Below are 16,848 nucleotides of genomic sequence, written 5' to 3'. Positions count from 1 at the left end.
TTAAAACTCATTTTTATAATTAGATAAAGCCCAGCAATTTTTCAACTTTAAAATTTTATTATCATAGAGCTACTAAAACATATTTTTTAGGAAAAAATATATAGCTGCATGAGTACATATCAATCAATATTTTAAATATAATTTTTCTTTGCTTCTTAAAATTTGTGATTCATGGAAAAACTATTCATGCTTAATAGTCAACATTACATTTTCATTTCATTTCATTTCATTACAACTAAACATTTTCAAGATTCTATAAAATCTCAAAACATAGCAAAACAAAATGTGAAATTTTCTTTAAATCTTGGGTGGTCTCAAGAAAATCTCGCTGCATATAAAATTATAAATTACTGTTAAATCAGCTATTTGGATACAAGATCAGTTCATTTATGAAATCTTGTTTTAGTTTACAGAAAGTCTACACATGAAAGACAATTTTTGATGAGATGTCCAAGCATAGGAGAGTTGGAATCCTATTGAAAATGGAAAAAGGTTTTTGCACTCTACAAATGTTGTTTGAACATAATATAAGCAGAAAAATTTGTGGTTTGTAAATCCATATGTTCTTAACTGGATATTCTTTACATACTTTAAGTTTTCACAATGCACCTATGTATTAATCTTTTCAGTACTCTTCAATGCTGTGAAAGAATATAAAACTAGTGCCATCTACTGGAAAAACTGATACTACTCAATCAAGTAACTGCAAATTATTTTGTGAATTTTAATGCTGAAATTTGTATGTCTATTAAAAAAACACTTTCTTTTTTAAAAAAAATTTCTCCAAAGCATTCATAACAAAAGAAGATAAGACAAAATGAACATGTAAGAATGGTGAAGAGGGCAGTAATCTGAACAAGTAGGAGGGAACTTCCGTCGGTCACACCAATAGAGAAATCAGAAAAACTACCTTATGATTAGAGTTTTTATATTGGTTTTGTGTTTATCTTTTAGAACAGAGGTTCTGAACTTGGGGTCAAAGACTCCTCCCTAAAGAGTTTCAGAAGATTAAAAGAAAAAGAAAAAAAAAACCTGAAATTTTATGAAAAATTGTGCACACGTGCATTTTCTGAGGACAAGGTCATAGCTTTTATCAAAGAACTACGGAGAAGGTCCATATTTTCAAGACCCAAAAAGGTTAAAAATAATAATAATACAGAAAGTCAATCTATTTCACAGGTGAAGAACATGCTGATGATTTCAATTATTTATATATATTTTAATTAAACATAATGGGTGCTATATAATGAACTATTGAATTATTTGCCAGCTTTAAACACTTCTCTTTTATGGGTGTTATCCTGATACATATCCATAGAATTTACTCTTTACAAATGAGGAATTTAAAGCACAACAAATAATATAAATTTGTTCCAGGAAACTGTGATCTAAACAGTTCATGTTCTCATGAACAAATATAATAGGTACTTACTGTCTTCCTCAAACAGTTTATCTACCACCTAAACTCAAATTAGAGAAAAAGTAAAAGCAATTCTGGATAATAAATGTTTAATCTGTACTACCATTTTTTTGCTTTGTTTAGCTACGTTGTGATTTATACCTAAGACATCCACTATAGTGTATTAATTCAATAAAGTGAGAAAACACAAGAGAAATGTTTCTGACAATATGTTCAAAAAGCAACAAAACATGGACTTTATTTTAATCTTATATAAAGGATTCCCAAATAAATTTGCACTCTCTGTTACAGCTATCACTTCACCTACAAGAAACTTTCCAAATGTTTATAACAAATATTTAAGTGCCAGGCATTATGCTAAGCTCTGAAGCTTTAAGACCCTCTAGAAAGTTCCAGTTGTACGGATGATATTCTCTGACTTTCAAACAACATTTGCAAAGTATCTGTCTTTAAGATTTCTAATTTCTGCATTAGACTATCGTGATATGTTGTATATCTTTATAAACAACAAAGAAGCCATGTGGTTCTTCACTGTTAAATATGCAACTAAGGTCAAGTAAGAGTCACAATCTTATACTATACATATGTTGTTAGAGGAAAGTATAATTTATCACTATAATTAGTACTATTTAGACAAACAACAATACATGGCTGAAAGCTACCATGCTAACTAGTCCAAGCTACAATTAAACCTATTTTTTATCTATCATTAAAATTATGCTTTTCAATCCCTCCTCAGTTAATGTTTTGGTCTTGTTTTAGAGACAAGGAATTCTAATGTTCAAACATGGAAAATATTTCTGTCCTCCCATTACAACTTAGCAGATTTTTCTGTAAGTTCCCAGCCATTAATTAGAACTGAATTTTAAGCTTTGATTAATCCAAAACTAAAAACAAATGACAGTTCATAAATAAAATTTCATAACTTAACGGATTACTAATTTAAATTCCTCATTTTAAAGATAAAGAGACTGAGGTCTGAAGACGTTTACTCATTTGTTCAAGATCACACAAATTAATTATAGAGTTATAGTTTTCTGACTCCTACTCCAATGCTCTTTTTAATATAAAAAAAGAGAAACTGTTATAGGAAATTAAGAATTCTGAGAAAGAAAAAATTACCTTTAATTATAAACATGAGTGAACCATAACTCAGATTCACTTAATAAGCTCTAAATTAAGCATATGTCTTACTAGAAAATAAGAAGTAAAGGAAGTCAAGCTGAAAAATGATAGATTACTTTTCTAGGATATGGCCTTCTTTCAGGTCAATCCAGTTATAATCAAGTTTAAGAGCCTGTTCCAATTATTTTTTAGTTCTGGAATTATTTTGTACTAAGTAATACTCGAAATTAGTAGGATCCTGGCTAGGCAGGAGAAATCTTTTTGATTTACAGAGATTTTTGTTATAATGGGGTTTGACCATGGAACGGTAAATTACGGCAAGGCTCCAAATTTTTACCTTAATTTCCTATATCTATAATTTGGCCTCTTCCCCTCTCTACTAGCACAAAGTAAAAAGGAATCAAATCACCATTTCATTTTTATTTTTCAAAATTTCAAGAGTTTGTTTCATTATTAGTAAACTGAATTTCTTCAACATTTCCATATCTCTAGGAGTAAAATTCTCTTAGAGAAACAGATGATAAAGATTTTGCTAATATCAAGTTATAAAATATGTAGACATTGGGAGACTAATGTTCATAATACTTTAAAAAATTGTGTTTGACTGATTAAGGGATTACTGAATACTGTTCTAGCTGATCTATTTATCAAATTAAAATGGGTTTACAAGCCCTAGAAAAGAAAGATAGGGAGTTTTTCTAGGCTTTCATCAGTACTAGGCAGCAAGGATAAAAGAAATATGCTGTATATTTACAGGACTTGAATTCTGATTCAACAGGATGTGTAAGCAAAATAAAGTGATTAAAACAACAGTTTGAGTTGGCTTTTTCTCAAACATAAAGTACAACTGTGGTTCCTATTAAAATTAAAATAATTCAGTGAGAGATGGAATATAGCTAAATGTTTAAAAGTGTCAATATTGTATTAGAAAAATACCAAATATAGAAACACTTATTGAAATATATAGTAACATTTATATATGGTTCTTACTATATGCCAGTCACTATTCTAAGCACTTTTCAAACTCTAATCTATTTAATTCTCAGAGCATTCCTTTCAGGTGAATACTTTTATTATCCCCATTTTTCTAACAAGGAAGTCAAAGCACACAGCTATTAAGTGGCAAAGCCAAAATTCAAATACAGGCTAAATTCACAATCTGTGAGCTTTAATACTGTACTACAATGGTTACTTCTTAAAAATTATCAGCTTTGTTGAGTTTATCTTTGAATCACTTTGATATCAAAATATTAAAGATACTTATTTATCAAGTTATATAATTTCATTATGAAACCCTTTAATTCCAAGATTGTCATACTTCAAGGTATACAATGTTAATTAAAAAGGTATTTCTGAAAACACTTAGCCTCCTCTGTATATGTTAACTCATGTTACTCTAAAAACTGTGCTGGGAGCTTTCACACATGGGCTTTTTTCCTTGTGGAAAACTTGGTTAAGTACCAACTAAATAACTTTCCCACTCCTATTGATATATGTAATATACAGCCATGGAAAAGTTCCACATGGCACATGGACTATGTTGGTTGAAGCTGTCCCTTAATTAATTCAACAGAATAATCTTGTCAGTTCTACAGCCTGAATCTCTCTCTAATTCATTCATTCCAAATGTACTACAATATCCATTGTTAAGGCTCTCAGCACTTCATGACTACCTCCTGCCTCCAACAAATGCTCTATGGTGGCAGTGCAGGGACATGGCTTGGGGAGAAGAGGGTTGAGAAGAGTGGTTGAACACATCATGCATTAAACTTCATTCGTCCCTCCAACTACCACAAATAGACATAAAATCTATTGAAAAAAAAAAAAAAAGACAAATGCCCTATACTATCTTCCTACTCATCAGGTTGCAATCCCATCCCTTCCCACAGAAACATTATGACATCAGTATTGACCCGCCACTATATTAATACAATAATCTTTACAAAATGCAAAATCAAGTTATGTTATTCCCTTTTATTCCCTCAAGATTTAAATTCTTCAGAAAGTAAAATAGCGTGCTTCATACCGTTCCTTTCTGAACTCTACTTGCTCTCATCCACCCAAGCTAGCCATATTAAATAACGTGCAATTCTCTAAATACAACATGCCTTTTCAGTCCTTCATATTTTGTCCTTGCTACCCCTTATTTTAGGAAGGTCCTTCTCCCTCCTTGGACACCTAGCTAACTGCTACTCCTGGTGTGAGAGTCAAGCACTACATCCTCCATGGAGCCCTCCCTGAACTTCAGAGATTTTCACTCCCCTATAAACTTTCTTCCCCTAAGCAAAGAGCTAGGACCATCCTCTTCTGGATTCCCACAACACTGCAGGCATAAATACTTCTAGTCTTATCACCACATGGTACAATGGTTCTTGCACAGCTCCATCTCCACCTTGTACTTCTTGAAGAAAGTGGCTTTATCTTGTTTATCTTTTTATTCTCATTGCTTAAACACAATGTCTGGCACTCACAGTTGATATTCAAATGTTTAATCTCTTGGAATTAAATTCTCTATAGGGTGTAGAAACAGAGAAAGAAAATGTAAATCATATTGCTAATAATGTTCATGGAAATAAAATATCTGACCAAGATGATTTTATAATAAAATTAAAATTTAAGTTTATGATATAGGCATATAATAAAAACTTACTTTCATGCTGCACAGTCATGTTAGATACACACATTTTTTTAAAAGAGTAGTGATTCTAATTTAAGAACAAACTGTGCTATAATAGTTTTATTTGGTCATTTACAAGTGGAATGTATTTTTAACAACAATAAGTAACAGTTATGCTAAAAGATCGTCTTAGTTGTGTTCTTCTCTATGTGAAATGGAAAGCATTTTTCATTATCCTTTAACAAAATGAATGTCCTCTTTTGTGTGATTTGGGGCAGTTCCTTCTCAAGACTACCAACCTCTTAGGAACATTATGATTTTTAGATGTGTAATATATATTAAAGAACAAGAAGATATCATGAAATATTAGGACAATTATAAACTGTGCAAGGAAACTGGACAATGTTTCCAAGAGTTGTAAAGATTGTGGAAATGAATGTTACTCAAAGTAGAGTGGTGATTTATAACCAATTTCCGTCTTCAAATTAGGCCCAAGGAAAAGAAAATGAAATTTAGCAAAGCACATGGTGTATCATTTCCTGCAGCAGAAACACCCACTCCTACCAGTGCCCTTACTATATACAGTACAACAAGCAGCAACCTGAGGGAAGCCCACAGGCTCGCAGGGCTACTGGCTGGCTCTTTGTCACCAAATGCAGCAAGTTGAATGCAGACATCACCGTGATATCTTCACCAACAAAACGAGAGGCAAAGAACAGGGAGCAAGAGCTGAGTAGGAGAAAAAAGAAAACAAAAACAAATTAAAACACCACAAATGTTAAAACATTCATTGCACAAGTGATGGTTATGATTCTATCTGGACCTGAACACACATACACAGTGCTAATAAATTTCAAATGCCTATTTTTCAGATGGGTGAGCTAACTTTCAACCCAGGCTTCTTTGTATTTTATGAATAAAATACACACTACACAATAGATGTATAAGCTGTGAGCACAATTTGTGAGTTGAGCAAGGAGACAAAGTTTAAAACAGTTCAGAAGAATTAGCATTTACTGGGTTATTACTGTGTGAGAGGCATTATTTTAGGCCTATCATACACATTCTATCACTTAATTCTTACAACAAACCTAGGAGGTATGCTTTACCGTCAGTTTATATGAAAGGAAACCTAAGTTCAAAGGTTCAAGGGTACAAAGCAAATAATCAGTGGGATAAGGATTAGCAAACCCTGTTATATCAGACTGCAAAGCCAAGTTCCTTCCTTACACAATGCTGCCTTCTTCCAGCAATTATTTGCAAATCTCCATCCCTGGAGAAGACTGCAAAGCATTGTAAGATGAAGATATTTCTTTTGTTAGAGGGTATTTTTTTTAATAGAAAGCCAAATAACCAAGGGACAACTAGGGGATTTTACTTTAGAAACAGTACTAAGTTTAAAGAAAGTATAGCAAATATGAACTTTTGTTTTACAATTTAAAATTCTAAATCAATTCTGTGAAATATTCATGACCTAGTACTAAAAAGGGTAAAAATATTTTTAAATGTTTGGAAAGGAAATCATGTGGCAGAATCTCAAAACTGTAAATGTTCAATTTTAGAAAAAAAGCTCAGTTCTTAGGATTTATTTAAATATTTTCTACAATATTTTAACTGATAAAGGTAAAGATTAACTTCAAATGAAAATGGGAAATGCCAGATTAATATTAACTTTAATATGTTACTTAAATTAGCATTATAAGTGGCTTTAACCACTAAATGTCCAAAAATGGATATAAAATTAATGTCTTACTCATTTCCTGACACATACACACACACACATGCACACAACCACCATCAAAAAAATAAAAGTCTGTTCCTGGTCTCTTCTGACCTCTTGAAGAAAAAACACATAATAAACAGTAATATATTTTACCGAATCACTCTGGAGTATATCTGACAGAAATCTGCTTGTATTAACATGTCTGAACTCTGACTTCTCCAAACTAAACTCACTACAAGACTAAAACATTTTTATGTTATTAACTGGAGACAAAAGGGAGGAAAAAGGAAGGTATCACAATGCACAGCCTGAAAGAACCATTTAAACATAAATAAACATGTCATTTTCAGGATTGACTGCAGAGCAGGGACAAGAAAGTGTTCCTTTGGAGGAGACTACTAACTAATAAAAGATCAAAGGTCTATAGCTCACAATATTATAAATAAAAATGTATTTTTTTTCTTGTAACCTTCTCTATGAGAAATAAAGTGTGCATGGTAAATACAATTATTTAGCAAAGCTGCAGCCTCATTGTGCTCCTGCAGCTGACCATAAAATGTCTTCCTATTCTGTTTCATCAACTGCAGTACCAGGCGGCCTGGGCGCCTACCAATTGCCACGGCCATCTGGCTTGTGTCAAAGCCAGCGCACAGGAAGAAAGGCAGTGATGTCACTCTGTAGGTCAGGGAAAGAACAAAGATGCATTCTACAATTAAAAGCTGAGGGCCTCAAATATCAGGGGCCCTCCAGCATGATATGACTGCATGATTTAATGTTGGGACTGTGTTGTTACTTCTATTTCTACCCAAATAGCCAGGGCTCCATCTAGTGGCTAATGAGTTTTGCCCAGTTTTTTTTTCTACAACAGGACGTAGAAAATGCAACATTTGTACCAACAAAGTGGAACTAAGGTGATTTATTTTAAAGCAGTCTAGTCCTAATACTTTAGAATGGAAAAAGCATGATTTGTCACAATGTTGTCCATTTCAAATCCTACAAAACATGGGTTAGGATTTGATATAACCCTAATTTTTTTAGTTCTGGCAAGGATGGTAGACAATACAGGTAATTTTGCAAAAAGCACACAGTGACACCACTAACTACCTTGAACTTATATAGCTGAGATATAAAGTGAAAAACATTTCTGAAGAATGGTGCATGAATCTGAATGCCTCAGTTAAATCAAACTCATAATCTTATACTTAACGAAAGAATCACAGTTAATACAGCTCTGACATGTGACACCAGAAGCAATTCTTCACTATAACAGAAAAAAAAACAGTACTTTTAAGCTGAAATGTTTTAACAAAATTAATTTTTAACTAATATTTTCCACCTAATTTGTGTTTGCAGTATATGAAATAAAAAGCTTTGATCTAAATTCATAATGCATGAAAGATGAGAGAGAACAATGGTTGGTTATGAGCTTTGGAGCCAAGCTACCTGGGTTTGAATTTTGGATCTGCCCCGAACTCCTTTGTGATCTTGGGCAAGATTCTTACCCTCTCAGGCCCTCAGTTCCCCCAACTCTATCTAAAATAATGATTAAATAAGTTAATTGATAAAAATACTGGAAACAACTCCTGGAACATGGCATATGCTCAGTAAATGTTAACTATTATTATTTAAATGGTATATTTTAAAATTACATGAATTAGAAAATTTTAACAATGCATTATACCTAGTCCTACTTAGAGTTAGTCCAAATAAAGACAGAATCCTATTTAGGTCAAAAAGCTTACTACTCTGATGGATTTTGACAGTGAATTATCCTAAAATTTACCGATGATGCACTTGGCATGTACCAGGCACTATTCTAAACTCTTCGGTTATTAGCTCATGTAATCCTCATCACCTATGAAGTATACATACGCTATTATTTTCTCATATTTAGATGTAAAGACCAAGGCATAGGGAAGTTAAGTAATTTGTGAAAGATGAGCCAGAATTTGAATCCAAACCAAGTAGCTTCAGTATCAATAGTCTTGACTTTACATACAATTGGAAACAAAAAGCCTGAGGCTGTACCAACCCATTCTTAGGAACTCTGTTTCTATATTACCTACCATACAAGAAGGTTATTTTCTCATTTGACAGAGGAAAAAAAAGTAAGGAGCTAAAGAAGTGAAAAGTCAGAGACGTTCTTAGTTTTCAAGATTTGAACTTTCTGCTCCATCAGATACAATTTCTCTTTCACCTTAATTCTTTAAACTCTTCAGATAGACCTGTAGGATATATCTCAAAGCTACCTAGAATTGATTGCACTTTACTCTAAGAGGTTTGATATGTTGATAATGTTACTTTTGAGATCCAATCAAACCAACAGTTATCTACCACCCCAAACCTCCAACTCCACTCCCCCTACACACACACACACACACAAACACAATCAAATTTCAGTTTGGCAGCTTTCTTCCACCTCACTCCCTGAGCTGCCTGTGTGATGATCCTAGCTACAAACTATCCTAGACCAAAAAAGAAACAAAAGAATCACATGCTTCTGAATGGTGACAATCTGTAGGTGAAGAATTACCTTTAAACCCCCTGTTAAAATCAGCATTGAGCAAGGATCATACAGGAAATCCATCTCCCTCCAAGTTTATTCTCAACTCTTTCCCTTTTGTATTGCCTTTGACCCAAATAATTGCACAGATGAATAACATTTATAGATAATTGACATGTTATTTTTTTGAAAGCCAAAAACCCTGTCCTAAGAAGTTTTGTTGTTATTGTTGTTTAGGAGGTTCAGGGGATTGAACCCAGGTCCTCATACATAGGAGGCAAGATGCTCAACCACTGAGCTACATCCACTCCCCCATGTCTTATGCATAGCTCTAACCCCCCAGAATATTCTGTATAGGGCTCTGAAAATAGTAGGTATTAAAAATACTGAACATTACAGTGAGTAGCAACTGGTTTATAAATGGGAATGTGACTGGAAAGGGTAGTCCAGGGATGTAAATATCAGCTGAAAGAAAGGTAGAGAATCATCTAGGGACTGAATAACACAGTGAACCCAGAGGTGGATGAGAATTGTGGTTGATGGTACATATGCAAGAGTGTCCTTCTGTGAGCTAGAGCAGACGTACGTCACTATTGCAGGGTGGTGGGAATGAGGAGAAAGATGGGAAAAATACAACTGGTGTGACCTAAAGACCATGGGTAACATCAATACTCTAATATTTTCATTCATCTATGCCACAGATGTACTACGTTGATAATGGGAGAGTATGGAACACTATGCCAAAAGTACACTGTTGACCATGGTTGATGATATTATCTCATAATCTGTAACAAATGTTCCACTACAGTGTGGTGTGTTGATAAAGAGGTGTTATATGGGAATTCTATACATGTGCATGACTGTTCTGTAAGTTCACAACTTCTATAAAAAAATACATATGTTAAAAAATAATAACAGGGTGGGTTGGGGGGAAAATACACTCCAACGTACTTATTATAGATAGTAGTAAGATTTTGATGATATTCTTTCACAATTTGTAACAAACGTCTAACAACAACGCATGGTGTTGGTGGTGGTTTGATGTATGGGGCCCCTGTATGATTATACATGTTTGTTTTGTAAGTTCAAAACTTTTACTATACACTTATTGTTTATGTATGTTCGTGTATGAATGATATACTTTAATAAAATTTTTTTAAAAAATATTGGTTGAATAATACCTAATAAGCAGTACCAGACTATGTGCTGAGAATAAAATTGGATTATATAATTGTCTCTAATTTCCTACTTAGAACTTTTTGATGATTCACCATTGCATATTGCCAGCGTTTCCCAAACCATGTTCTAAGAAACACCAGATAGCCTTCAAACAGGTTGTGAAAATGCACCCAAAATAAAGGATCTGAGAGGATTTGTCAGTTCATATACCTACTTAACTTTGTCTCAGCTCTCAAATATTTCCAACCATACAAAACCCCTTTCTTCCCTATCACCATTCCACAGAACACATTCTGGTAAATACTTTGAACAAAGCCCAAATTCCTAAACAAAGCATCTAAAGTCCAACACCTGGTTGCTGCCTTCAGACTATTATCTTGCCACACCTCCCATACCCCTGGCATTCTCATGATTTCTTAGATATGTTTCTTACTTCCACCTCAATGTTTTTCTTCCTTCTCTATCAGCACTCTTACCACCACTTCTAAGCTCACCTGCTCCCACAACTCAGCTCAAACACCTATCTCCTTATGAAGACTTTTCTAGCCTCTCCTTTCTCGGTCACGATTGTTGTGCCAATATTCTATGACATCCCCAATGACAATTTTCAGAGCACTGATTTGCTTATATCTCTGTTTCTCTCTTCTAGATTATAAATTGCTTAAGGGTAGGGACAGTGTGTTTTTTCATTTGTATCTCAGTACCTGTCACATAGCCATTCATTTACCGAGTGAAAAAATGACTACGCAAATTACTCGTTCTATGGAATTTTCAGGATCATCATTCCCCACCCTGCTGTCTCTGCCACCTCCACTGTTAAAAGTGTTTAAAGGTAATAATTTGCATTAAAACCAGCTGGTTGTACATTTACAAACAGTTTCAATGAAGGCATAGGAAGCTGAAAATGCAACCTGGCATGAAATATAAAGATAATTCAAATGCCCTATTCTCTGCAAAAACTTCTACTTCTATTTCATCATTTTATCCCACAGAATTCTGGTATCCAAACATTTGACTAAAGATAGGTTGTTAGTTTTTGCCTTGGTTTATTTTTATTTCTTTTTACTTATTTCCTGCAGTTGAACAATAAACTGCCAAAGACAGAGGGATATAAATAAGAAATCCAGAGAACTCACAAGTTGACAATTAGCTTCAGAATAAATGAGCTCATTGTACTAGTGGATTTAAAGTGTCAAACCTAAAGGTCAAATAAATCCCATTCCAATAAATGCCAAAAGAATGTCTACATCAGTGTTTTTTCACAAGCTAGTAAAATCCCCCTCTTTCCAAACTGCAGGAGCCAACACAGGATTGATGAATTTGAATTTTGTCAAGTAAAGGCTTAAAAAAAATTTAATCACATCATAATACCAGAAAAGAATACGTTTACGTTAAGATCAAGAACTAGGAAAGCACTCTCAAGACAAAGAGCATTCTTTTAAGTAAAATATATTTAGTTTTGTACAAAAAGTTTCATTGTTGCCATTTTCTCATTTCATTATGAATAAAAGAGACTTCATCATAGACCAGCATTTGGGAAGCACTCATCTAAATATCTACTATAAAACATTGTTCTTATCAGCACAGTGCCTGGAACCCAATATATGCTCAACCAATGTTTGTTAAATGAATTGATCAATCATTTAGTGACTGAAATCAATGAATGGACCATTGATTAGAATTTGGCATCCATTTCTTTCTTTTTTTTTTTTAATTTTTTTTAAAGATTTATTTTTTATTTATTTCTCTCCCCTCCCCACCCCACCCAGTTGTCTGCTCTGTGTGTCCATTTGCTGTGTGTTCTTCCATGACCACTTCTATCCTCATCAGTGGCACCAGGAAGCTGTGTTTCTTTTTGGTGCGTCATCTTGCTGCATCAGCTCCCCGTGTATGCGGCACCATTCTTGGGCAGGCTGCACTTTCTTTCGTGCTGGGTGGCTCTCTTTACGGGGTGCACTCCTTGCGCGTGGGGCTCCCCTACGCAGGGGACACCCCTGCGTGGCAGGGCACTTCTTGCGTGCATCAGCACTATGCATTGGCCAGTTCCACACAGGTCAAGAAGGTGTGGACCGTGGACCTCCCATGTGGTAGGCAGACACCCTATCCATTGGGTCAAGTCCGCTTCCCTGGCATCCATTTCATTAAGCAGGAATTCCTCTGTGATTGCATTTGCTTTAAAAATACAACTTTTTTTTGTATTTTTTGTAATTTTCCAAACTTTTAAGTTGTCACTTTTAAGAAATGTCCATGTCTTCAATTATTCAACAAACATTATTAAACATTTACAGTACTTAAAACGTGCTTTTTTCACTGTATTGATAGTTGCCACTGCTTTGATTCATACCAAGACACCAGCAGTTTTACCCACTATATTTCTGCAACATTGGTATAATTGTCAACACAGTGAAAAGGCAAAAAATTTCTTAGTATTGTTTTGGAAATAGTTTTAACCTTGTGAACCCCTTGAGAGGATCTAAGAGACCTCCAGTGACCCATAGTTCACACTTTGAGAACTACAAGTCTGGCACATTATTTGGCACATGGTAAGCACAGTAAATGTTTAATAAATACATGTTGAATAATTGAACAAATGAACAGATAAATACAAACAAGTGGTTTAAATAATATCAGTAATCTTTATACTTCTTACCATTTCTACAGGTTAACTCATAAATTTCCCATCTCATCTAGTCTGTGGACAGATGCAAAGTTTTCAGCTATTTTATCAAAGTGACAGGGTCTAGTTATGACAGAATTCTGAAAAGTAATAATCCAAATCCTACAATTCAATTTTCTCAGTACTAATCTTAGACATTCACAAAGAATATGTCCTACTAAGGGATGGGAAAACAAATTCTGAATCAGTGCAATCTCCAAAGAAGGATAATTATTCCACTCATAAATTCACTTAACATTTATTGGCCCCATATTATGCAAATGGCATTAAGTCATGTAATGCTTACCAATAAAAACCTGCTAGCAGAATAACCAGAATAAATAAAATTAGGTTGACTTTGTATAATTACAGAAGTTTAGATTAAAAAAAATCTTGGAGATACCTAATATAATAATGAACATGAAGTTACCACACATGAGTGGTAAAATATTTTTCTCTTTAAATGCCTTAGTTAGAGAATAAACATCAATTATGATTGATTTAGCATTACCTCTTTAATAATATCACCTTCATTTGCTATATTTTCTTAAGCGGGAGAAAAGAGTGGCATTAGAACTGGCCTCAGAAATTGAGTATAATGTGCAGCTGAGTTCACCCATTCCATAGCCCATAATCTATGAGTATGTTGCTCATTAATGTCATCCATCACGCATATCTCAGTGGGAAAAAAGGGAGGAGGAGGACAATGAACTAACTCAAACCTCATTTTGTAAACAGCAGAAATAAAGAGATTTATCAAAGTTCAAACAATTGAAGAAAATATTAGACTAGAACCCTTATTCTATTGTCTAAATGTCAAAGCATACACATTACTTCTTATTATTCGGTTCACACAGACAGTAAGAAAAGGACATAAAGAAAGGCATAAATTGCAAGGGTTACACTATATCCATGAAGAAGGTACACTAATAGCATAATTAAATAGAATTATGGGCAAAAATCTATCTTCTGATGCTATTTCTACTAAATGCTGTTTGTTTTTCAGGGTTCCTCTTTGGTAAAGCATTTGATCAAATACAGAGATCTAGTCATTCTCAGTCAATATTTTAAAAATTCCTTTTACCACCAATATAAAACACAAGCCTCTTTTTCTTCTCAAATTCACATTAACTTCACACCTCATAGTTTCTAAACTGCTTTTCATCTAACAAGTTTTTCCTAACTTTTAAAAAGTACCAATGATGAAATAAATATCACATAAACAAATTATTATTTAAAAAGTCAGAACTTTTTGGGTTTTTGATTGTTTAATTTTGTTTTTTTTTAAGAGTGTAGTTGGCTTTGCTTTATTAGTACTTGGGTTCAAATTCAAACACTTTCTGCCTAGTTAAGTTTCATTTGGCAAGTTTTCCTCTGAGATTTGGAAGCTTCATATATAAAAGTAGAGTTTATAATAGCTACCTCAGAAGACTGCAATTAGAAGAGCACCTGGCATACTGATGCCTCTAAATGAATATTATTATTCCTTTCTTAAATACAATTTTCCCTTCTTAAATACAATTTAAGCAATTTTCCCTAGTGATTATCTGGTAGTATCCCATGGAACTCAAAGAATTGAAGATCAATACCTCTTAGTGACATTATATATGGTTGATTTACATTATTGAAAACATTCTTCCCTTGACTTCCCTATATTATATATTATCATTTGCTTCCTCTATTTCTGGAAGTCACTTCTCTATCTCTTGTGATATTTTATTCTGATACTCAAACTGTGATTATTCCTGAAACCAACTTTTTTCTTGCTGTGTAATTTCTTTCTCATAGATCTCACCCATTCTTACAAATTCAACCAACACTTCTTGAGAAATAACTACACAGATCTAGCTCCAAACCTGAACCAAGGCTCAATGCTGTATCTACTAATATCTAGTCAATAATAATATCAACTTGCATTTGCACAGTATGTTATCATTTACACGGCATTTCACACACATTTTGGTATAGCCTTATTGCCTTATAAGAAGGGGTTTATAGCCCCACCTTATATAGTTATTTCAATATTTTTGCTTATATAAATCTTACTATGAAGATATTGACAAGCACTTATTGTGCACCTATAGTAGGTGATACATGTATGTGTAGATATAGCTCATCTCATTTAATTTTATTGACCCTGAGGTAGGTATTATTATATGTGGTGGTCATCAGTGCTATTCATCCAATATTTCTGACTCTCCAATTGTCAAGCACATGGTAGGGTTGTACCTCCTGTCCCCCTTATGTTTGGGGGAATCATGTGACTAGTTCTGGGCAATAAGTTATAAGCAGAAATTATGTATATTACTTCCAAACCAGAGCACTTATGGTTAGTGTGAGACCCTTCAGAGTTTTCTTTCCCTCTACAACAGTTACCAGCAATGTTCTATAATTATATGGTGGATACTCCATTAACCATGATCCTGGAATAAGGAGACTTAGAACAGAGCTCCCATCTGGCCCATAATGAGCACATGGTATATTTAAGAAATAAATCCCCATTGTTTAAAGTCATTGAGATTTGGGTATTATTTATTCTAGAAGAAACTAAGGTTCAGAGAATAGCTTGCTTGAGATCCTAAGGCCAATAAATGATGTAGCCAGAATTTGGACTAATGTTTATTTTAATCTCTTCTACACATTAATAACTCCTCAAGGGCAGGTGGCTGTATGCCCCAGATTGCGGTCATGGTTTAGAAAAATATCAGGGTCTAGAAAGATGACAAGTTAAATAACAAGACCAATGAGAGCACCCTGAAAAGTCCAGAGTTTCTCTCTAATTAGCTATTCCTTCTATTCCTAAATCTCCCAAAAAAATTCTTACTGTGGTCAGAGATATGGCTCACCTCTCCTATTTGGAGATTAAAGGCTAGGAGAGAGTTACTTAAACTTGGATCACCCAGAGCTGACAACGTGGTCCCAATCCTTGAAGAACTATTTCCCTCAGCTGCAAAGCTGACCAAGATGTTCCTAGTCACAATAAAATGCCTCAAGGTGAGGATTTTTTATTTTCTGTAGCAACTGAAAGCTCCGTGGGTAATGACCACATTCCCTGCAGCTTCTATTACTGCTCTATCAACTTAGCACCAGACTCAGACCTTAGAGATAACTGATTATTGTAATCAGTCAATAGAAAAAAGAAAAATTATCCATTTTCCATGATGTTACAGACATTTACTTCCTTTCCAGTGGTCCAAAGATCATGACACTGGACCTAAAAAGAAGAAACTGTAGTAATAGCCCACTTTCTTGTCCTGAAAGTAAACAATATTTACACAAAGCCAACCTTTGGACAGATTTGGCTGTGGCTTTAGAATAGAATGTAAACATTAATTTCATATTTTAAAACAAAAAGAAAAAATAGATAGCTAACAGAAATATAAGGAAGTCAGAGAGAAAGGTAGAGGAAAGGGTAAGAGTGTCAGTACCCTAAGTTTACAAAGTGAAGGGGTAAAAGATAACAACTAATGTGAAAATGCTAACTGACTCCTAGAATCCCTTCTCTGTTCTTGATTTTTATAATAGAACCCTCCAAAATTTTAGCTGAATGCATAGCTACATTTCTCAGCCTCTTCTGCAGCTATATGTGAACATGATATTAAGTTTGGCTAATGCAAGGTAAGTA

At 34.0% G+C, this 16,848-nt stretch overlaps 1 protein-coding gene across 2 annotated transcripts in view; it reads right to left on the bottom strand.

Moving 5' to 3' along the window:
• The window catches only part of MSRB3 (methionine sulfoxide reductase B3), a 221,833-nt gene that overhangs the window by 178,109 nt on the left and 26,876 nt on the right, over positions 1-16,848 (bottom strand). For both annotated transcript variants that reach the window (XM_004449537.4, XM_004449541.5), the window contains exon 2: positions 5,764-5,891. In XM_004449537.4, coding sequence (XP_004449594.3) covers positions 5,764-5,891 — 128 coding nt within the window. The remainder of the gene's footprint in view (positions 1-5,763; positions 5,892-16,848) is intronic.

Source organism: Dasypus novemcinctus, chromosome 12 (assembly GCF_030445035.2).
Source record: "Dasypus novemcinctus isolate mDasNov1 chromosome 12, mDasNov1.1.hap2, whole genome shotgun sequence".
Taxonomy (NCBI): Eukaryota; Metazoa; Chordata; class Mammalia; order Cingulata; family Dasypodidae; genus Dasypus; species Dasypus novemcinctus.
The sequence above is the reverse complement of the archived record's forward strand: the minus strand, read 5'-3'. Positions and strand labels throughout refer to the sequence as shown.